The sequence below is a fragment of the Quercus lobata genome, chromosome 3 (assembly GCF_001633185.2).
Source record: "Quercus lobata isolate SW786 chromosome 3, ValleyOak3.0 Primary Assembly, whole genome shotgun sequence".
Taxonomy (NCBI): Eukaryota; Viridiplantae; Streptophyta; class Magnoliopsida; order Fagales; family Fagaceae; genus Quercus; species Quercus lobata.
This window is the reverse complement of record NC_044906.1, coordinates 10,381,694-10,399,262: the sequence shown is the minus strand read 5'-3', so window position 1 is coordinate 10,399,262 and position 17,569 is coordinate 10,381,694. Positions and strand designations below refer to the sequence as shown.

At 33.4% G+C, this 17,569-nt stretch overlaps 1 protein-coding gene across 26 annotated transcripts; it reads right to left on the bottom strand.

The window, feature by feature from the left end:
- Window positions 1-1,196: 1,196 nt before the first annotated feature.
- Window positions 1,197-16,814, bottom strand: LOC115981567 (putative disease resistance protein RGA3). 26 transcript variants are annotated; one of them, XM_031103803.1, is made up of 21 exons: window positions 13,782-16,814; window positions 12,973-13,130; window positions 12,088-12,196; window positions 11,863-11,990; window positions 11,245-11,339; window positions 10,951-11,114; window positions 10,567-10,870; window positions 9,712-10,024; window positions 8,852-9,008; window positions 7,877-8,059; window positions 7,106-7,249; window positions 6,794-7,005; window positions 6,450-6,599; window positions 5,998-6,328; window positions 5,775-5,873; window positions 5,536-5,631; window positions 3,908-4,721; window positions 3,265-3,383; window positions 2,975-3,116; window positions 2,567-2,697; window positions 1,197-1,589 (listed from the first exon to the last, which is right to left on the bottom strand). In XM_031103803.1, the coding sequence occupies exons 1-2, from the start codon at window positions 16,728-16,730 to the stop codon at window positions 13,116-13,118; spliced, it is 2,964 nt and encodes a 987-aa protein (XP_030959663.1). In that variant the 5' UTR covers window positions 16,731-16,814; the 3' UTR covers window positions 1,197-1,589; window positions 2,567-2,697; window positions 2,975-3,116; window positions 3,265-3,383; window positions 3,908-4,721; window positions 5,536-5,631; window positions 5,775-5,873; window positions 5,998-6,328; window positions 6,450-6,599; window positions 6,794-7,005; window positions 7,106-7,249; window positions 7,877-8,059; window positions 8,852-9,008; window positions 9,712-10,024; window positions 10,567-10,870; window positions 10,951-11,114; window positions 11,245-11,339; window positions 11,863-11,990; window positions 12,088-12,196; window positions 12,973-13,115. The 26 variants fall into 26 exon arrangements, with proteins under 26 accessions (XP_030959663.1, XP_030959662.1, XP_030959665.1 ...); XM_031103802.1 differs by having other exon boundaries at window positions 2,567-2,669; XM_031103805.1 differs by having other exon boundaries at window positions 2,567-3,116; window positions 3,908-4,241; window positions 4,695-4,721.
- Between the last annotated feature and the right edge of the window lie 755 nt (window positions 16,815-17,569).

Genomic DNA, 17,569 nt, shown 5'->3' with positions numbered 1-17,569 from the left:
TTACATTTTAGATAACACGAATTGTTAACATTAGAAATTCAAATTACAACATGCATTGTCTATAAACTGCCTTGCTAAAATATTGTGTAGTAAGTAACTCTATACATTTTAACTTCGAAAGGCATATTCACAAACACACTATACATTTGGGATTTGTTGCGTGACAAATCAAGTTTTATAATAGACATGTTGTAAATTGTAGGTGATAGTTGAAGTTCCCTATCTCTTCATTGAAACTTTTATATTTGTGACTATCATATATCCAATGATTTGATGTCATGGGTCAGCTTATTAGAATTGCTAATACTTCTATGCTAGACTTTGTTCCTAGTTGTACTACAATTATTTGGGAATGCTACTTGTTTCATTCACACCAAACTTTATGGTAGTTGCAATTTTGTCCTTAGCCTACTAGACGATATTCAACCGTTTTGCTAGTTTTTAGCTTTTGATTCCAGAATTGATAAGCAAAGGTTGCAAAACTGTCTCTAGTGAGGCCATAGTGTATTTGTGAATGTGAAAACTTATGAATATATAGTTGAACTTGATTATATATTGTACCACTCTTGCAGCAAATTCCAAAATGGTGGATATAATTGTATAGTTTGACCCTTGCATATTGGATGCTGAATAGTTTGTTTACATTGCAATATGGAGCCATAAATAAGGACATTGTGGTATTGGAGTATTTTAAACAATAAACTAGTAAATTTAATGAAAAGACATGGAAGTTTTATGCACTAAATGAGGAGTTAGTGTTGCAGTCAAATTTTGAATCCCCAGTGTGGAGATTTATTGGGTCTAAGTGTAATTTTTCTTTTAATTGTATTCACTAACATTTGTCATTTAAAAAACCTAAAGCTGTTGTTGCAAGATCTATTGTCGCTGATGCTTTGAGTTTTCAAGTCCAATTTATGTGCTTTGGGTTCTTCATAGAACATTGAGAGCTATATTTTATGTAGCTTATTGGAAATTAAGGGTTAGCTTATAAGTCTTCCTAGTATTTCTATGCAACATTTTCTCTACTTCAATTATCTGACAAATGCTACTTGGTTCATTGATACCAAACTTCATAACCACAATTTTGTGCATGACCTTTTGCAAGTAATTTGTTGATTGATGTACTAATCAATGATGATAGGAAAATTTGTTTAGCAAGATTGGTTGTAATTGGTCAAGTTATCATGCAAGCAATCAATCTCAAAATACACACCAAGTTTTACGTGAAAAACCCTCTAATATAGAGGAAAAAACCACGGGACAAACCCGATCAATCCACTATAAGGAAAATAGAGATTACAACACTTAAGTTTATGCATACAACTGAGTACACAACAAATTGGGAAAATACAAGAATATTAATTCTCTAGGAAAAATATAATCTCACCACAAAACCTGAGAACTTGGCAAGTACCTACCTCGCCTTTCATGTTTCACCATGTGATGTAATACGCAAGCTCTAATGCCACTATGAAATGGTGAAGGAGTTTCTTTCGTAGGTATTTCTCAAAAGTGCATCCATGAGTTAAAATTTGCTTGAGTAGAAAATATGCTTCGCCACATATTAGAATTTGAGTTCTAGTTTAAATCTGAACAAAAGAAAAATTTAACATGAGGGTTTGACATACACAAAAAACAGTATGTAAAAGCATGTTATGATAGAAAAGGTTAATAAGAATATGATGATTTAGCTTACATTAAAAGAGCACAAAAAAATACAAATAAATTGCCAATTATCTCGTCAGATAGCATCACTTGATAATGATTTTTTGAGAAATTTATAACTAAATTTCTATTCACTAGGCATGAGAGTTATCATAACATGAATAAAATGTGCAAGATTGACCAAAGAGATAAGGGGAGATAGTTGAGTTGAACTGGAAGGAAGAATCCGAATTCCGAAGGGTTGAATATGCAGCATCAGATGCATGTTGATATCTGTCTTAAGAGTTGGCCATGATAGTTTCAAGTTATTCTGTTGCTCAAGGTCCCACGAAAGTACCTTGAAGCCAATGTTGACAAGGAGGCTATCAATCCCTGGAAGAGATTATACAGACCAAGATCTGAGGGAATAGGCATTTGCTTATTCTTCAGTCATAAAGGATTTTGAAGATAGATATGATATTTATGAAAGTTAGTGTAGAAAGAATTTGTTCAGAAAGGTTTAATATATTGGTGCATGTCAAATTTACAACTCACTATGTAAATTCCCAATTACAAAAACTACTAAGATGCTAAAGGTGAGATGCAATCAAGTACTAAAGCCTCCAACTCTGCCTAACTGTGAAGCAGAAGCTGAAGTATGACCCCTCTCAAAAACAGAGGATGATCTTTGAGCAAAATCGATAAGATGGAAAATGTCCTAGGGTTGCTATGCATGTTGGAAATGGAAAAAAGCTTATAAAAATGCATTCCATATCCAAATGTCCCAGAGCTGCTAGTTATGTCGGAAATGGAAAATCCAATTATTTTAGTACAATTACCAACAAGTTGTGCAGATTACCCACTAATGAACATTGAAAAGCCTAATTTCCACAAGAATAAGAAGAACAATAAGAAAATATACCCTAAAAGGGGAAGCGAGGGGGATTTCTTGGCTTTTCTTGAAATTGATTACTTGTACCGACCGAGTAAACTCACACCAGCAATGATTGTGAAGAGGCCAACACCTTTCAACCAACAACATTCATGTTGGAACTTGAAAACAGCAACATGAATATCAGAAAATAATGTTAAACAAATGGTACCACATTGGCAGCTTCCAAACAAGCATTTCACCAGTAGGAAATTAACTAACAAGTTAAAAATGATCATGCCACTATGTTGATTATCAATTCTATGCAAATTATAATGAATCTTTTGAACTGTTTTAGAATCAAATCCATGGACAGTGGACCAAAAATAGAACTTGAATTGTAGCAGTGGAAAACAGAAATTGGTATTCACTAGGCCACAAGACACTACTGATGCAAACCTTCCACGTAAGCCTGATGATGAGGAAAAAATAAAGTACATGAGGCCACAATGAACAATATTGGCTGTAGCAGACCAACATTCTCCATGCTTAGAACTTTAAACATTGGCTGGCTACTAGCTTAGTGAGCTTCATCTTTGATCTGACCCTCGAATGACAACCAAATCCACAAATTAATGTAGAGAATGATATAAGAAAGTAAGAGTTGCAAGCCAGAGAGAGCAATAATTGAAGGACGAAATTGAGAATTCGTCATTGGCAATAGTTCTACGTAAAAAGGGGAAACTTACTTCCTTTGGCAGTTCAAAATCCATGCTCGCATCCCCAAGTTCTTGCTGAACATAGTTTCTCCATCCTCCAAGGTCTCTTGTAAAGTGACTAACTTTTTCCTAGTGGCAGGGATTTAGGGCTTATTCAGGGTAACAAACATCATTAGAAGCAAGAACTTTGCAAAGAAAACATACTTTTTTAAATGATTAGAATTATAATACTTTTACTTTTAATCACAATGAACAACAATGTTAACGGTCTAAAATAAATTTATAGTAGTCTAACCTCTATTGAAAAGGAGCTATAACACGTTAAGAGGAATTTCAAAGTATAAGCAAGGATGAGCATCAGGAGCAACACATGAGTAAATTAAAAAGTAATCAGAATGACTCTTTATTTTTTGGTTTTTTTTAAAAATTAGGTTCACTAGAAGGACAGACTATTTCCTGCAGCAGAGTATCAATTATACAGTAAACTTTACTACTACGCATTGCAACACATTTAATTCCTAAGCAAGATTCGGAGCATAAAAATAACCCAGAAAATATCATTTTAATTCCTATAAAAAACAGAGCTACCAAACACTTTATTTAAATGAGAAGTAGCAATAACTATGGAATTAGAAATCAAACAAACAAAACGGAAGTTAAGGGAAAAATATACCATATATGATATTTTGAGTGGCTTTATCTTCCTCACTTTCCTTTGGGAGTGAATGCATAGAGCTCATGCTCATTTTGTTCTGCAGCTAAATCCTTGACCTTCCTGATGGGGTTTTCTCTTTGGGATTGATCTTCCTTATCAGATGTAAATAATTTCTCGGTACGGTATATGTTAAATCTAAAAGGCTTTGTCTATGATCTGAATCATGAGCAACAAATAGATGAAGATTGTTTTGAGATTTAATCAGAGATTACACTAGAAGATGAGCTAGATATGACATTGTCAGTGATTTTTGGAGGTTCAGCCACAAAAGCTCGTGTATACTGCAAATTTCCTATAGAGAAAGAGTACTCTTTTTAACACAAATTTCAAATTTCAAATGTATAAATTATAATTTTGTAGCAACTTCTTGATATTACACAGTTCAGTCCTTTCAAAATTAGGGAACTAAAAAAACTCCAATTTTAACTCCATAACACAAAAAGCTAATAAAAATGGTAAATCAAATTGCAATATCTTGTAAACCACAAAAGCCGCTCTTGAGCTATGTGAAAATTATCAATTATCAAACAGATATATTGGAGCAGTTTCCAAGGTAGAGGCAGTTATGGTTAACTCTTAAAGTTAATAATGGCAGGGGAGGTCTTTTTAGTAGATTACTGGATCCTGAATGCTGTAGACGGTATCAAAGGTGCCACTAACATCTCATGCTCTCCCAATCATGGTGCCATAGAATAAAATTTCAGTCATTAATATAACAATTCCCTTTTAAGCAAGCTGTGATTACCTTATGGACCAGAGTTTTGAATTAAGCCTGCAATAATAAACAAGTTCAAGGAATGAGAAAATAAACAGATAGCATAAAACAATTGATGTAACTAATAAGAAAATTTTCTGTTTATGCAATATCTTCATTTTAATTGGTAGCCATAGGCCCAAATAAATCAGACTTCTACTCTTGATACTGTTTGTCTTTATTGTCAATTATAATTAGTCTGTGTCTAATACATTAATATTGAAATTGCAAGGACATTTTGAATTTTAAAATCTAAATATTGGTGGAAAAGTAAAGGAAATCATAGATACAATGTAATGGTATATTGTTACATTCAAAAAGTTAAGGGATAAATTGATAATGGTCCGAACCAAAGTGAGGTAATTTGTCATTTACCCTAAATATATATATATATATATATAAAATAAATAAATAAAATCTAGAGATAAGCCTCCTATACTCTATAGTATAAGAAACAAGTGAATTATCAATAACACAACAAAGTCTTAATCCCAAAATTTGAGGAGTTTCAATTTTTAGAAACAATAGAAGGCATCCTTCCCAATATAACACACACACACAAACAATAACAGAGTCAATCTTGATAAAGGTAGACTTTAGCTTGTTGGGACTGGTTTTTTCATCTTGCAGGGAATAGAAAGTTAAAAATACTGTCACTTGAAAGGCCAAACATGGTCCTCACGAAGAAAGGTGTCCAATCAATTATAGGATGCCTTAAATCTAGCAAAACTTTTCTGCTTTGAAAAAAAAAAAAAAGAAAAAAAAAAGGCATTTTAGTGTCACATTTTAAGCTACAAATGTGCAACATTATATCATATATTCATCAGCTTACCAATTGGTTGAAGTCTAACTGAGTCTATGTGCATCCGTTGGTCAGCCATGGTTGGACTTCAGATAAAGGGCAGGTGATCATGGCCATTGCCAGCCCCTGTAGTATGGAAGCGATGGATCAAGGGGACAGGAGAAATTTTTTGTCACATTCTTTTTAATTCATTATGAAGAAAAGATACTAAGATAGAAAGATAGAAGCTAACTACTCTGCCAAGATGCATTATAATATTTAACTGTTACCCGAAAAAAATTTGATAAAGAAGTTTCTTCTGTAGTGCTCTCTAAATTGTGCATCCATGAGTGACAATTAGCTCCATCACAAAATGTACTTCCCGAAATCTGATGTTTGGTTGAAATGAGGCCAAAAGAGAATTAAATATTCAGCATGAGGTTTTTACGGATGGAGAAAAGGGTAAGTAAAAACATAAAAAAGATAAAGCAGAAATATTGAGATATGCCTTACAGTAGAAGATTAATCCAACTAACAAAGCCAAGGTAATTTGTCGCTTCTTCTTGTCTTATGGTCACCTCATGTACTTCACACACTTCCATGTAACGAAATATTTCACTCCAGCACCCCAACAGCTTCTTCAAGTCAGCAATCCTAACCTCCAAAGCCACAAGCATAGCTTTAGCCCTTTCACTGAACATCAACCGGGCTACCCCATGTAAGTGGTCAAGAAGAAAATCTAAGTCAAAGCCTGCTAACAAAGCCAAGGTATTTTATCGCTTCTTCTTGTCTTATGGAAAACTTGTGTTCTTCATGCACTTCCATGTAACAAATACTTCAATCTCTTAGACATGAAACAAGCATACAATATTACTTTATCAATTGATAACTAGTGAGTACCTAACCCTATAACTTCAAAATTTAATAAATAACAAAAAATATTTTAAGCTTTAAAGAAGTATTACTCATAGAATTGTTGTCACCAATGCACAAGGCTCCTGCTTTCACCCCAGCCACACATTGTTTAAGCAGAGTACACTTTCCATTGCACCAAGGTCTGACTTGTAGTATTACCAGCATCTTTGAAGTCATAACACAGCTTTTCACAAAAATCCCTATGATATGATGTTAAGATTGAACAAGGGCCAAAGAGTAAGAAATATTCTGCATGATGTCTAGACTGAATGAGAGAAAAATATTCCTTGGACATTAATAGGTTGAAAACAATAATTATTGACTACGGAACAAGATTCAAATGCAGCAACTGAAAGGAAAAAAAAAGAATAGGCAGAAGAAGAAAGGACGTTACCTATAGAAGAATTAACATTTAAGTGCCTACATCAGTAATTTTTGGACTCGTCCTATCTTCTCCTCTCCAGTCTTTATGGTGTCCTTTTCACAATGGGCAACTACGGATTGCAACAAATAGGAAGTACTTATCAAATTGTCGCCATCTTCATTGACTAGAAACACATCACTAAGTCAAGAAGTCTACTTGCATCTAGATTCAAACTTTTAAACCTGTAACACCAACGCCTGATAATTAGCAACTATACTTTCAAGCCCTCAAAATTAAGGATAGAAGGTTGCATAAGTTTTAATGGTCACATTTCTACCTAACCTTTCATGTGTCATACAATAGGCAAGCTTTATTGCCACAATGAACTGAAGGAGTTTCTTCTGTAGGCCTTTCTCGAAAGTGTATCCATGCGTGAGAATTTGCTTGAGCACAAAATATACTTCCCTAAATACTATAATTTGATATCTGGTTTAAATGAGGCCAACAAAAATAAAATAAAACAGTAAGAAAACCATCTCCTTACGGGGAAAAAAAAAATTCAAAATTTCCAATCACATTTCATCACTTGGCAATGACTTATACATAGCCGAAACAAATAAATAAAAAATGAGAAAGAACCATGTTAGGCATTCAAGTTGTTTTCTTTATATATGACTGAGCTTTGGTGACATGTTTTATACTTCAATATGGTGTTTTGATTCTCCACCCAGTAAATTTCTGTGCATGCTGGATATAACTATTATTGTACTGTAGCGTTATATTTAATTGATGCCAGAGGCAAACCAAAATTATTTAGCAAAATTCCAAACAGTGCAGACTGAGATAAAATCAGCAATTGAAAAACAACAATATGGAAAATGTAAGCTTTGACTAGACCTCTTAATCCCCCAGCAACTTCATTTTTGTTACTATGATTTAAAACTTAGATAACCACATGGTGGAATGATGTTGAGTAATTTTATTGGAATCATATAGAACTACATAATGATGATTAAACACACAAAAATACCTCCTAGATAACTTTAAAAAGCTAGCAGAAAAGCACCTTAATTATGAGAAGTTAAAAAAAACAAAGGAAAGAAAACTGCAAACCTTTAACATAATAACCGTGATGTTGAGGAGAAAATAGATGACATTAAGGCCTCAATATATGAAATCTGAGGTCAAAAGATCTTCATCACTGTAAAACTCAACACAGTAGCGCACTACACCATTCTCCATGCTTATAACTTCAAATACTCGCTGGCCACTAGATGAATGAGCTTCTTCTGTGATCTGAATCATGAGTGACAACCCAGCAGATTAGTGTAGAGAAAGCTATAAGAAACTAAACAGTTGCATGCCAGACAGAGAACCCATAATGCCAGAAGAAGAATAATGAAGGACAAATTTGAGAAAATTTGGTCATTGGCAATATAAGTATGTAAAAAGGAAAAACTTAATTCCCTTGGCAGTTCAAAATCCATGCTCACATCCCCAAGCACTCACCGAACATCCTTTCTCTGTCCTCAGAGGTCTATTGCAAAGCAAGGAATGTTTTCTAGTAGCTGGGATTTAGGGTTTATTCAGGGTAACAAGCATCATTAGAAGTAAGAAGTTTGCAAAGAAGGCATAATTTTCTTAATGATTAGAATTATACTACTTTTAATGACAATGGACATCAATGTAATGATCTAAAGTGAATATATATAGTGGCCTAACCTTAATTTGAGGGAGCTATAACATGTTAAGGTGAATTTCAAAGTCTATGCAACAAACAGGGGATGAGCATCACAAGCAATCAAAATAGTAGTCAGAATGATTTTTTTTTTTTTTTTCAAAATAAAAAAGGTGACTATTAAGACAGACTCCAGAAGCAGAGTGCTAATTCCTACAGTAAACTTTACTACTATGCCTTGCAACTTATTTAACTCATAAGCAATATGAGGAGCATAAAAATAATCCAGAAAATATAAACCTAATTCCTACAACAAAACAGAGCAACCAAAGACTATTCAAATGAGAAGCAGCAATAAGTATGGATTAGACAATCAAACAAGAAAAATGGAAATTAAATGCAAAATATACCATATAATATATTTGGGAGGCATCATCTTCCTCGATTTCCTTTGTGAGTGGTGGTGTCAAGATCATGTTCATTTCCTTCCTCAACTGAATTCTTGACGTCCTTGATGAGATTTCTTCTTTGAGATTGATCTTATCTTCCTTGTCCATCAGAAATAATCTGCCCACAAGGTATATGTTAATCTGTTGGTCAAATGCTATTTGCAACAACTAGAGGACTTTTCTAAGATCTGAAAACATGAATGACAAACAAAAGAAGATTGTTTTGAGATTTAAACAAAGATTATACTATGAGATGAGCTAGATATGACATTGTCAATGATTTTAGGAGTTGTAGCCGCAAAAGCTTTTGAGGGTACTCCAAATTTCCTACAGAGATGAATACTGTTTAACACAAGTTTCAAACGTATAAATTATAATTTTCTAGCAAATTCTTCTTGATATCAAATAGTTCAGTCCTTTCAAAATTAGGGAACTTAAAAACTCCAATTTTAAATGCATAAAAAAAAAAAACAAAAAACAAAAAAAACCAATAAAATGGTAAACAAGTTACATTACCTCATAAACCACAAAAGCTGCTTTTAAGCTATGTCTACTGCCATTAAATAAAACTTATGTAGATGTAAATGAAAATTTATTAAACAGATATACTGGAGCAGTTTGCAACGAAAAATTGTCTTTACTTAGAAAATATACAAAGCTCCAAGTTATAGTTAATTTCTTCCAAACGAATCAATATGAGATTACATCCCAGCTTTAAGGAACATTCTTTCATTAGATAGAAAAGATATCAGGCTAAGCTAAAGTGCTTTTGCAGGCTAATTAAACAGTGCTAAAAAACCAATAATAATTAAATCAGATACCTTGCATTGATGTAAGGAAGCAAATTTTTTGTTTAAGCAATATCTTCATTTTAGATTTTAGCCACAGGCCAAATAAATCAGACTTGTACTCTTGATATGGTTTCCTACATCTTGAAGGAAATATACCAAACTGTGGAGGAAACTCCTTGAGTGAGACAGATGGAAATAAGAAAGCAAAGAAGTTGCAACAAACCAATAAAGAATTTGATTTACTACCAAGAATGTTGTTCTGTGATTGTTACTTGATCCAAAGTATATGTAATATCTTCATATCTACTGCTGGTTGCTTCCCCAACTTTGCATTCTTCCATGCCTTTGAGACAGAAAATGCACAAAATATTGACATAAGAACTTGATAAATAGCAAGTACATAAACATTAAGACTAGATGCATGAAAAAGGGATTGAGCAATGGATTTGAGCTTTTGTTGCTTCCCTCTTTAATCTTAAACTCATTGAATGAAAAAAGGATTCAAGCATTCAAAATTGTAGATGGCAGGCTGAGTAAAGGTGTTATTTGAAAATTAAACTTGTTTCTTTTCATATGTAAACAAAACAAATGGACTATTAAAGAAAACAAGATCAAAGGTTAAGCTTGTTTGCAGCATCTTGAAGTGATAACAGGGCTTTTGAACCATTTTTTTTATAAGTAATGGGGCTTTTGTACATGAAGCCTTTCGCCTGATGTTAAGATTAAATAAAACCAAATGAGGAAAGAATATTTTGCATGATGTTCTGATTGAATGGGACCAAAACATTCCCAGGCCCTAAAGGGATGGAAATAAAAGTAGTTGGGCATGGATTGAAAAGCAAATGCAATAGCATCAGAAGAAGAAAAAGAAGAATATAAAGTTACCTATAGGTGAATCAAAATTGAATTGCATAGAGCAAACAATAGTAATATGGCTTCATTGCCTTCTTCTTCTTCTTTTTTCCTTGCTCATATTGGTGACTAATTCAGGTATTTCCATTTTTGAATGTCATTCCAAATTGGGCGTCTAGCAATGGTAAAAAGAAAAGCAAGAATTTATCATCTCATCCCCTCCATTCTTGGTGGTAACATTGCACTCTTCCCCCTCTTCCATGACACGAAACTCTTCAATCACTAAGACATGAAATCCACATGCTTTTGCATTCATTAATCTCCTAAACGTATAACACTAAACCGTGAAAATTAGCAAACAAATTTCAAACCTAAAACATAAGGCCAGAAATTATGAGTTGAAAATTGGTCAATTACCTAGCTCACCTTCCATCTACCTCCATATAATATGGATTGCACATGATATGTTCCATGATGCACATCCTTGCTTCCATTATAAAATGATAAAGGACCTGCTTTTGTGGCCCTTTCTCAAATGGGCATCCTTGCATGAAAATTTGATTCATGACAAATGTACATCCCTAGATATTTGAATAAGATGTTTGGTTCAAATGAGGCCAAAAAAAAATTAAATATTTAGCATGAGACTATCAAATGGACAAAATGATAAGGAAAAACAGACAGATGATTAAGAAGAAAATATTGATATACCTCACAGTAGAGGAGTAAATGATCCAATTAACAAAGCCAAGGTATATGTAGTTTCTTCTTCTTTCCTACTAGTAACAAGCGTCCTGTACTTCACACTTTTTCATGTAATGAAATACTTTAGACTCTCAACCAAGAAATAAGCATATGATAGCAATTACCTAACCCTATAACTTTCGAACTTGATAAATAGCAATTACCTAACCCTATAACTTTCGAACTTGATAATTAACAAATTTATTTTAAAGCCTTGAGGGCCCCTCTCTCTCTTCTTAAGACTAGTGTTATATAGATTTCATTTCATGCGTCTAACTTAGATTGACTACAAAAGAAAGCCAACATGTCAAGTTAAAATTTTAGTAACATTCATTCAGGTATTATTATTTTTTTTCTTTTCTTTTCAAATAGAGAATCTTCCACACATTCTAATTAAGCTGCATATAGTGGGCATACCAGATTGAACCATTCGTGTCAGTGTCTTTGTGAGTTTGGCCAAAATCCTTAATTTAATCTACCAAAGTTTTTATTATTATCTTTTTGAGGGAATTTTTGAGAAATGAGTAGGATAATTTATTGAAATTTTGGTTAAATAAAAGAAGATGATGAAGAAGAAGGTGTTACCCATGACTGGATCAGAATTGCAATGCCGAATCAAGCCGTTGTCAAACTTTGCTGACACATGCACGATCACAAATAATTTCTCACCATCATCATCCAAAAATCTGAACTTGTAGCTAAATTTATGAACACTGAAAAGAGGAAATTTCTTGTCTTTTATACCAGAAAAAAAAAAAAAAAAATCTTTAAATCAATATCATAATATTTTGCTTGAAATTTATTTCTTACTTGTAAAATTGAATAAACTCACAACAACAATGATTGTGAAGAGACTAGCACCTTTCAACCATTGACACATTGGGGAACTAGAAAACTGCAACCCGAATATGCATTGCATCTGATCAACAAATAATATCAAACAAATGGTACCACATCAGCACTTCCAAATGAGCATTTAACAAGTAGAGGATCATATCAAAAAAAAAAAAAAAAAAACGCAGAGGAAATTAACTAACATCATGAAAATGATCATGCCACTATCTTGATTATCAATCCTATTCAAATTATAACAAATATTTTGAAATGTTCTAGACTCAAATCCATGGATAGTGGGCCAAAAACTAAAGCTTGAAGCTTACCAGTGGAAAACATAAATTGGTATTTAGTAGGACACAAAACAGTATTGCTTCAAAATTTATATAAACTGAGAATTGACAATTACAGAAGTACATGTTTCAAAAATAAGGTTTATCTTAATTTGTTGAGGTCTGATCAATGTGGACAGAACCTCAATCAGTTTATAGAGTCACTCAACAAATTTATGGAGATTTTAAAGCATCAACAAATTTATGGAGATTTTAAAGCATTAACAAATTTAAAAATTTACTCAACAGGACCCATTTGAGTTATTCCATATAAAAGGTCATTCATCTTATAATTGATAGGACAAATGTTAAAATATTATAAATGAAGTTTGATAAGAAGTTATTATTTAATACATATATCAAAAGCACACACAAAAGAGAACATATGATTGAACTGTTGATGTTAGTGTCTTTGAGAGTTTGGCCAAAATCTTATTTTAGGGGATTTTTGAAAGATAAGTAGGATAATTAATTGATATTTAGTTCTAATAAAAGAAGAAGAAGAAGAAGAAGAGTTTGAGGAAGTTACCCATGACTGGATTAGACTTGCATCTCTGAATCAAGCCAAGAAAGAACTTTGCCCACACTGACAAATCATCTTTCATCCAAAAATTCTTTGATAGGAATTTTTCTTCGTCTTATTTTTTGAGCCTTCTCTCAGTAAATCATGAGTTATTTCAAATTAGTCTACATGCCCAAACAGAAGGAAATTAGTGAGAGCAATTGGAGTTGTTTTATTAGTCTAAACAAGATGACTGAATATAAGCAACCACATGCTTTGCTTATTTTTTTTTTTTTTTTGAGAAAGAACCACATGCTTTGCTAGTTATGAGAATACGGCAAAATACAAATCGCCTAATTCAAATTACTTAGAATCTAACTAAAGTTGTTATTAAATTTTTAATCTGTGGGACTGGTTGGCAATCAATTAGAATATTAATAGATATATTTAGAAAAATAAAAGAAGATGCACAAGACAGAGATCGCGGGAACCATTTTAATTCAAGAAAATGAGGAAAACCGTAAATGAAATAGAAAGAGGTAGACATTGGAGCTGTTTTCTGTCTATACATATGCAAATGAATTAGATTTTTAAGGATATTCATTTGGATATTTATTAAGCGATTTTAGATAAATCACAAAATAACTCAATCTAAACAATAAATTGCCTAATTCAAATGATTGAGAACCAGATAAATTCATCAACTAGCGTTTTTTTTTTTTTTTTTTCAATGGGAAATTTTGGCAGAATAGTAACATTTTTATTAATTTAATATTGATATATTGCAAAATAAAAGAAGAAGACCAAGGAGAAGAAGAAGCGTTAAAAGAAATTACCTTGAGATATGAATCAATTTTATACTCTCGACCGTCTCTTTGCACATACTTGTAACCGATCATGATGTTAGGGATGTGGGAAATCTTGGGCCATTCCTCTCTTGTCCCTCTTTTGTAGCGTTCCTCCAGAATTTGACAGTTTTGGATCTCCAAATGCTGTAATGGAGTTGTACGAAGGAAGTTCGGTAGCGACTTTAACTTTGGGCAACTCCTGATACTCAAATGTTGAAGACGTGGCATTATAGCAAATCTTCTGGTACAGTCTTCTTCTTCTTCTTCTTCTCCTCCAATCCCATTCCATTCTTCCCACTCTATTAATTCATAAATTTCGAGAAATATCAAATTTGGGAATAGCGTTATTGATATATCGTCTTTCTCCTTCTTTTCAGATTCTTCTATTCCCATAAATTCAACCCCTAACTTTTTCAATCTATTAATCCTCTCTATTCTCAATGATTCGAGGACCGGAAGTTTCCCCAGAGGAGGAAAATGCTCTATAAATAAATACTCAAAATTAAGGTTTTTCAAATTGGTCAAGGACACCATCCAAGGAGACATTGTCGGTCCCTTGTAGTAACGAATGCTTAAATCTTCCAAGTTAGGAGGTGGCTCTAAGGCATTCAGAACTAATGCATCCATCCCCCTTGTTATTTCCTCAAAATCCCATTTGTTTGGGTGAAACAATAGCTTCAAAGTACGAAGATTTATCTTCTTCTTCAGTTGTGCATTTGTGGCCTCACATTGATCTACCACGTTCTCCAACCCATTTATTTGAAGAGTCCCTTTAAGGTGGTTCAAATTTCTTAATTCTCCCAATTTACATCTATCATCCTCACCATTTATGTGGAAATACTTTAATGTTCTAAGAGAAGTCAATCTCCCAAACCCTCTTGGAAAATTTATATTTGGATCCCTATAGGTTTTGCAATCCAACTTAAAATGTCTTAGGTTAATTAATTTATCCATCCCTTGTGGCAATTTTAGTAACCCACCAGCAAATTTAATATGCAAAATTTGTAAATTGCAAAGATTACAAATGGTTTCAGGCAATGCATCTCCATAATAATTGACTAAATAGAGATACCTCAAATGTATGAAATTTCCCACTGCATCTGGAAGTCCCATTAACATACTATGATATCCACAATACAAAGTTAATACCCGTAAACATCTAAAATGCTGGGATAAAGTAAATAAGTTATAACCACCTTCAAGTACAAAAATGAGGGTGTGTAAATTTTTTGCACTACAAATGGACTCAAGAAATTGGATATCTTTGGGAATTTTTAACCACAGATGACGGGCATTTTTATAATCTACTCCCAAGTCCATGTCACTATTGATTGTGAAGCATTCATTTTTTGATATTAATTGTGCAAAGTCATGCACTATGTCATGCATTTTGCACCTTATTATTTGGTCATCATCTTCATCTTTCTCAAAATCTTGGAAGAAAGATCGTATAGCTAAATTTTCAAAGTACTCTCTAGCAATGATTTCTATCTCCATATTTGCCTTCGGCTTGATATATCCTTGTGACATCCACATAAATACCAATTCATCGCTAGAAAAGACATAATCTTTGGGAAAAACAGCACAAAATGAGAAGCACCGTCTCAATGGTGAGGATAAATCATAATAACTCAATAATAATGGTGCATAAAGACTTCTTTCCACATCTTCAAATTCCCAAAAATTGTTATCCAAAATACTCTTCCATTCTTCTCTACTTCTCTTGAACTGCATGAGACTCCCTAGAGTCTTAGCGGCAAGTGGCAAACCTTTGCATTTTTCTACTATTTGCGTGCCGAGGTCTTCTAGTTGCTCACGTTGCTTAGGATCCCTATCAAAAAATGCTATTTTACTAAACACCAACCAACAATCTTCTTTAGACAATACCTCCAAATTAATTATGCTCACACTTCCCATCATCTCCGCGACTCTACTTTTACGTGTGGTGACTAGAATTCTACTGCCTTGGGCAGCATATTTGAGTGCAAGTCTAAATGGCTCCCACATTGTGGAGCCTTCAGTCCACACATCATCTAAGACAAGAAAGAACTTCTTTCCCTCAACTTCTTTACAAATTGCTTCCAATAGAGTTTGCAATGCAGTCATGTTGGGGGATTGAGATTCAATAGATTCAAAGATTTTTGTTTCACTGTGCAAAGTAGTAATGTTGGGGGATTGAAATTTAATAGATTCAAAAATTTCCTTGGCAACCTTGCCTTGATTGAAAGGGTCAGAAACACAAACCCACACTTTTATCTCAAAATGTGCCTTCACCTCATCATCATTATAGGCTAGTTGGGCAAGAGTAGTTTTTCCAATACCACCCATGCCCACTAAAGAGATGACATGGGGGTTTCTTACTTCTTCACTACCCTTGCCCAATAGGATGCTCACTAGATCATCCCTAACTTTATCACGACCAAGAATTTCAGACACATCAACAAAGGAAGTTGTTCTTGGTCTCTCAACTTCTTCATTGCCCCTAGTCAATGCAAACGTGTACACCTCTCCCTCTCTGTCAATCTCATCTAATTTTTCATTAAGTTCTTTTATCTTATGAGCAATATCACGATGCTGCAAAAGAGTAGGAACTGAGATGAGGGGCCATACCTTCCTTTTCTTAGCAGCACTGCTAGTTTCAGCTTTTTCTGCATCATCTTTTTGTTGTTTCTCAATCTCTGCTTTGATCATGGCAGTGTTCCACTCATCCAACACGTCGTCCATATGGTAGGATACGTCTTTGAGCTTATCTAACCAAAGCTTCACAGCTTCCTCCTTCACTTGCCGTTTCTCTGCATCGTTGAGCATTGCCTGGATGGTGTGGAATTTGCTTTCAAGCTTCTGGACTTCTCCCTTGAAATTTGCAATTGACAAGAACTCTGAAGCAATGAAAGAACTAAGCTGGTCCTTGATAGCAGATACAAGAGCCCAAGCCATTGTTGGAAGTTGGAAATGGAAATTTGTTTGGTAAACACAAGAGTACTGAAAGAGCAAATGGCAGCTGCTTGATGAAAGAACTGATTAAAGAAGAGATTAAAGTCGGAAAATGATGTAGCCAATTGAGTTTTTAACTTGGCCCTGCTCTCGCTTTTTATCAGGCCCACTTGACTCCACTATTCTTTATGATGTCATTATTATTATTATTATTTTTGGTGAGAAGTCATGATCTTTTTTATTATGAACTATTCTATACTTCTCTTTTCTTTTTTATTTTGTATCATTTGATGGTGTTCCAATTACAATTTATTACATTATTATTGGTTCTAATTTGTAGATATCATATTTTATTATTTTTATTGACCACTTGTCATTTCATCATTTTAAAATATTTTGTGATTCTAAATTTATTGTTTACTATTTTTTGTTCCCACAACATGAATTTACTATCCACTTTAAAAAAAAAAAAAAATCATGAATTCACAGTAAGCCCGAATCTTTTATGAGGGCAAACAGTTTAACAGGCAGAGTTTTGCTTGGAAAGCTCAGTCTTTAGATATTTTTGGTTTCTTGCAAATCTTTTAAGATTTTGCAATGTGAAATGTTTGACCGTCATCTTCAAAATGATTTTTAGAAAGTTCAAAGACTTCTTCTTTTGGGTTTCACATAGCTTCTCTGATATTGCAATGTATAATTAAGAAGTGGGTCCTTAAGAGGAAGTATATATGAAAACAAATTAATAAGGTGATAAAAAACAAAAACAAAAAAAACCTTTTTCGAGAATAAATGGCAAAAAAAAAAAAAAACCCTTGTTTTTGTTGTTGTTGTTGTTGTTTTTG

Excerpts from the sequence above, each read along its gene's own strand:
- LOC115981567 (XM_031103801.1), bottom strand. The coding sequence starts at position 16,730 with ATGGCTTGGGCTCTTGTATCTGCTATCAAGGACCAGCTTAGTTCTTTC.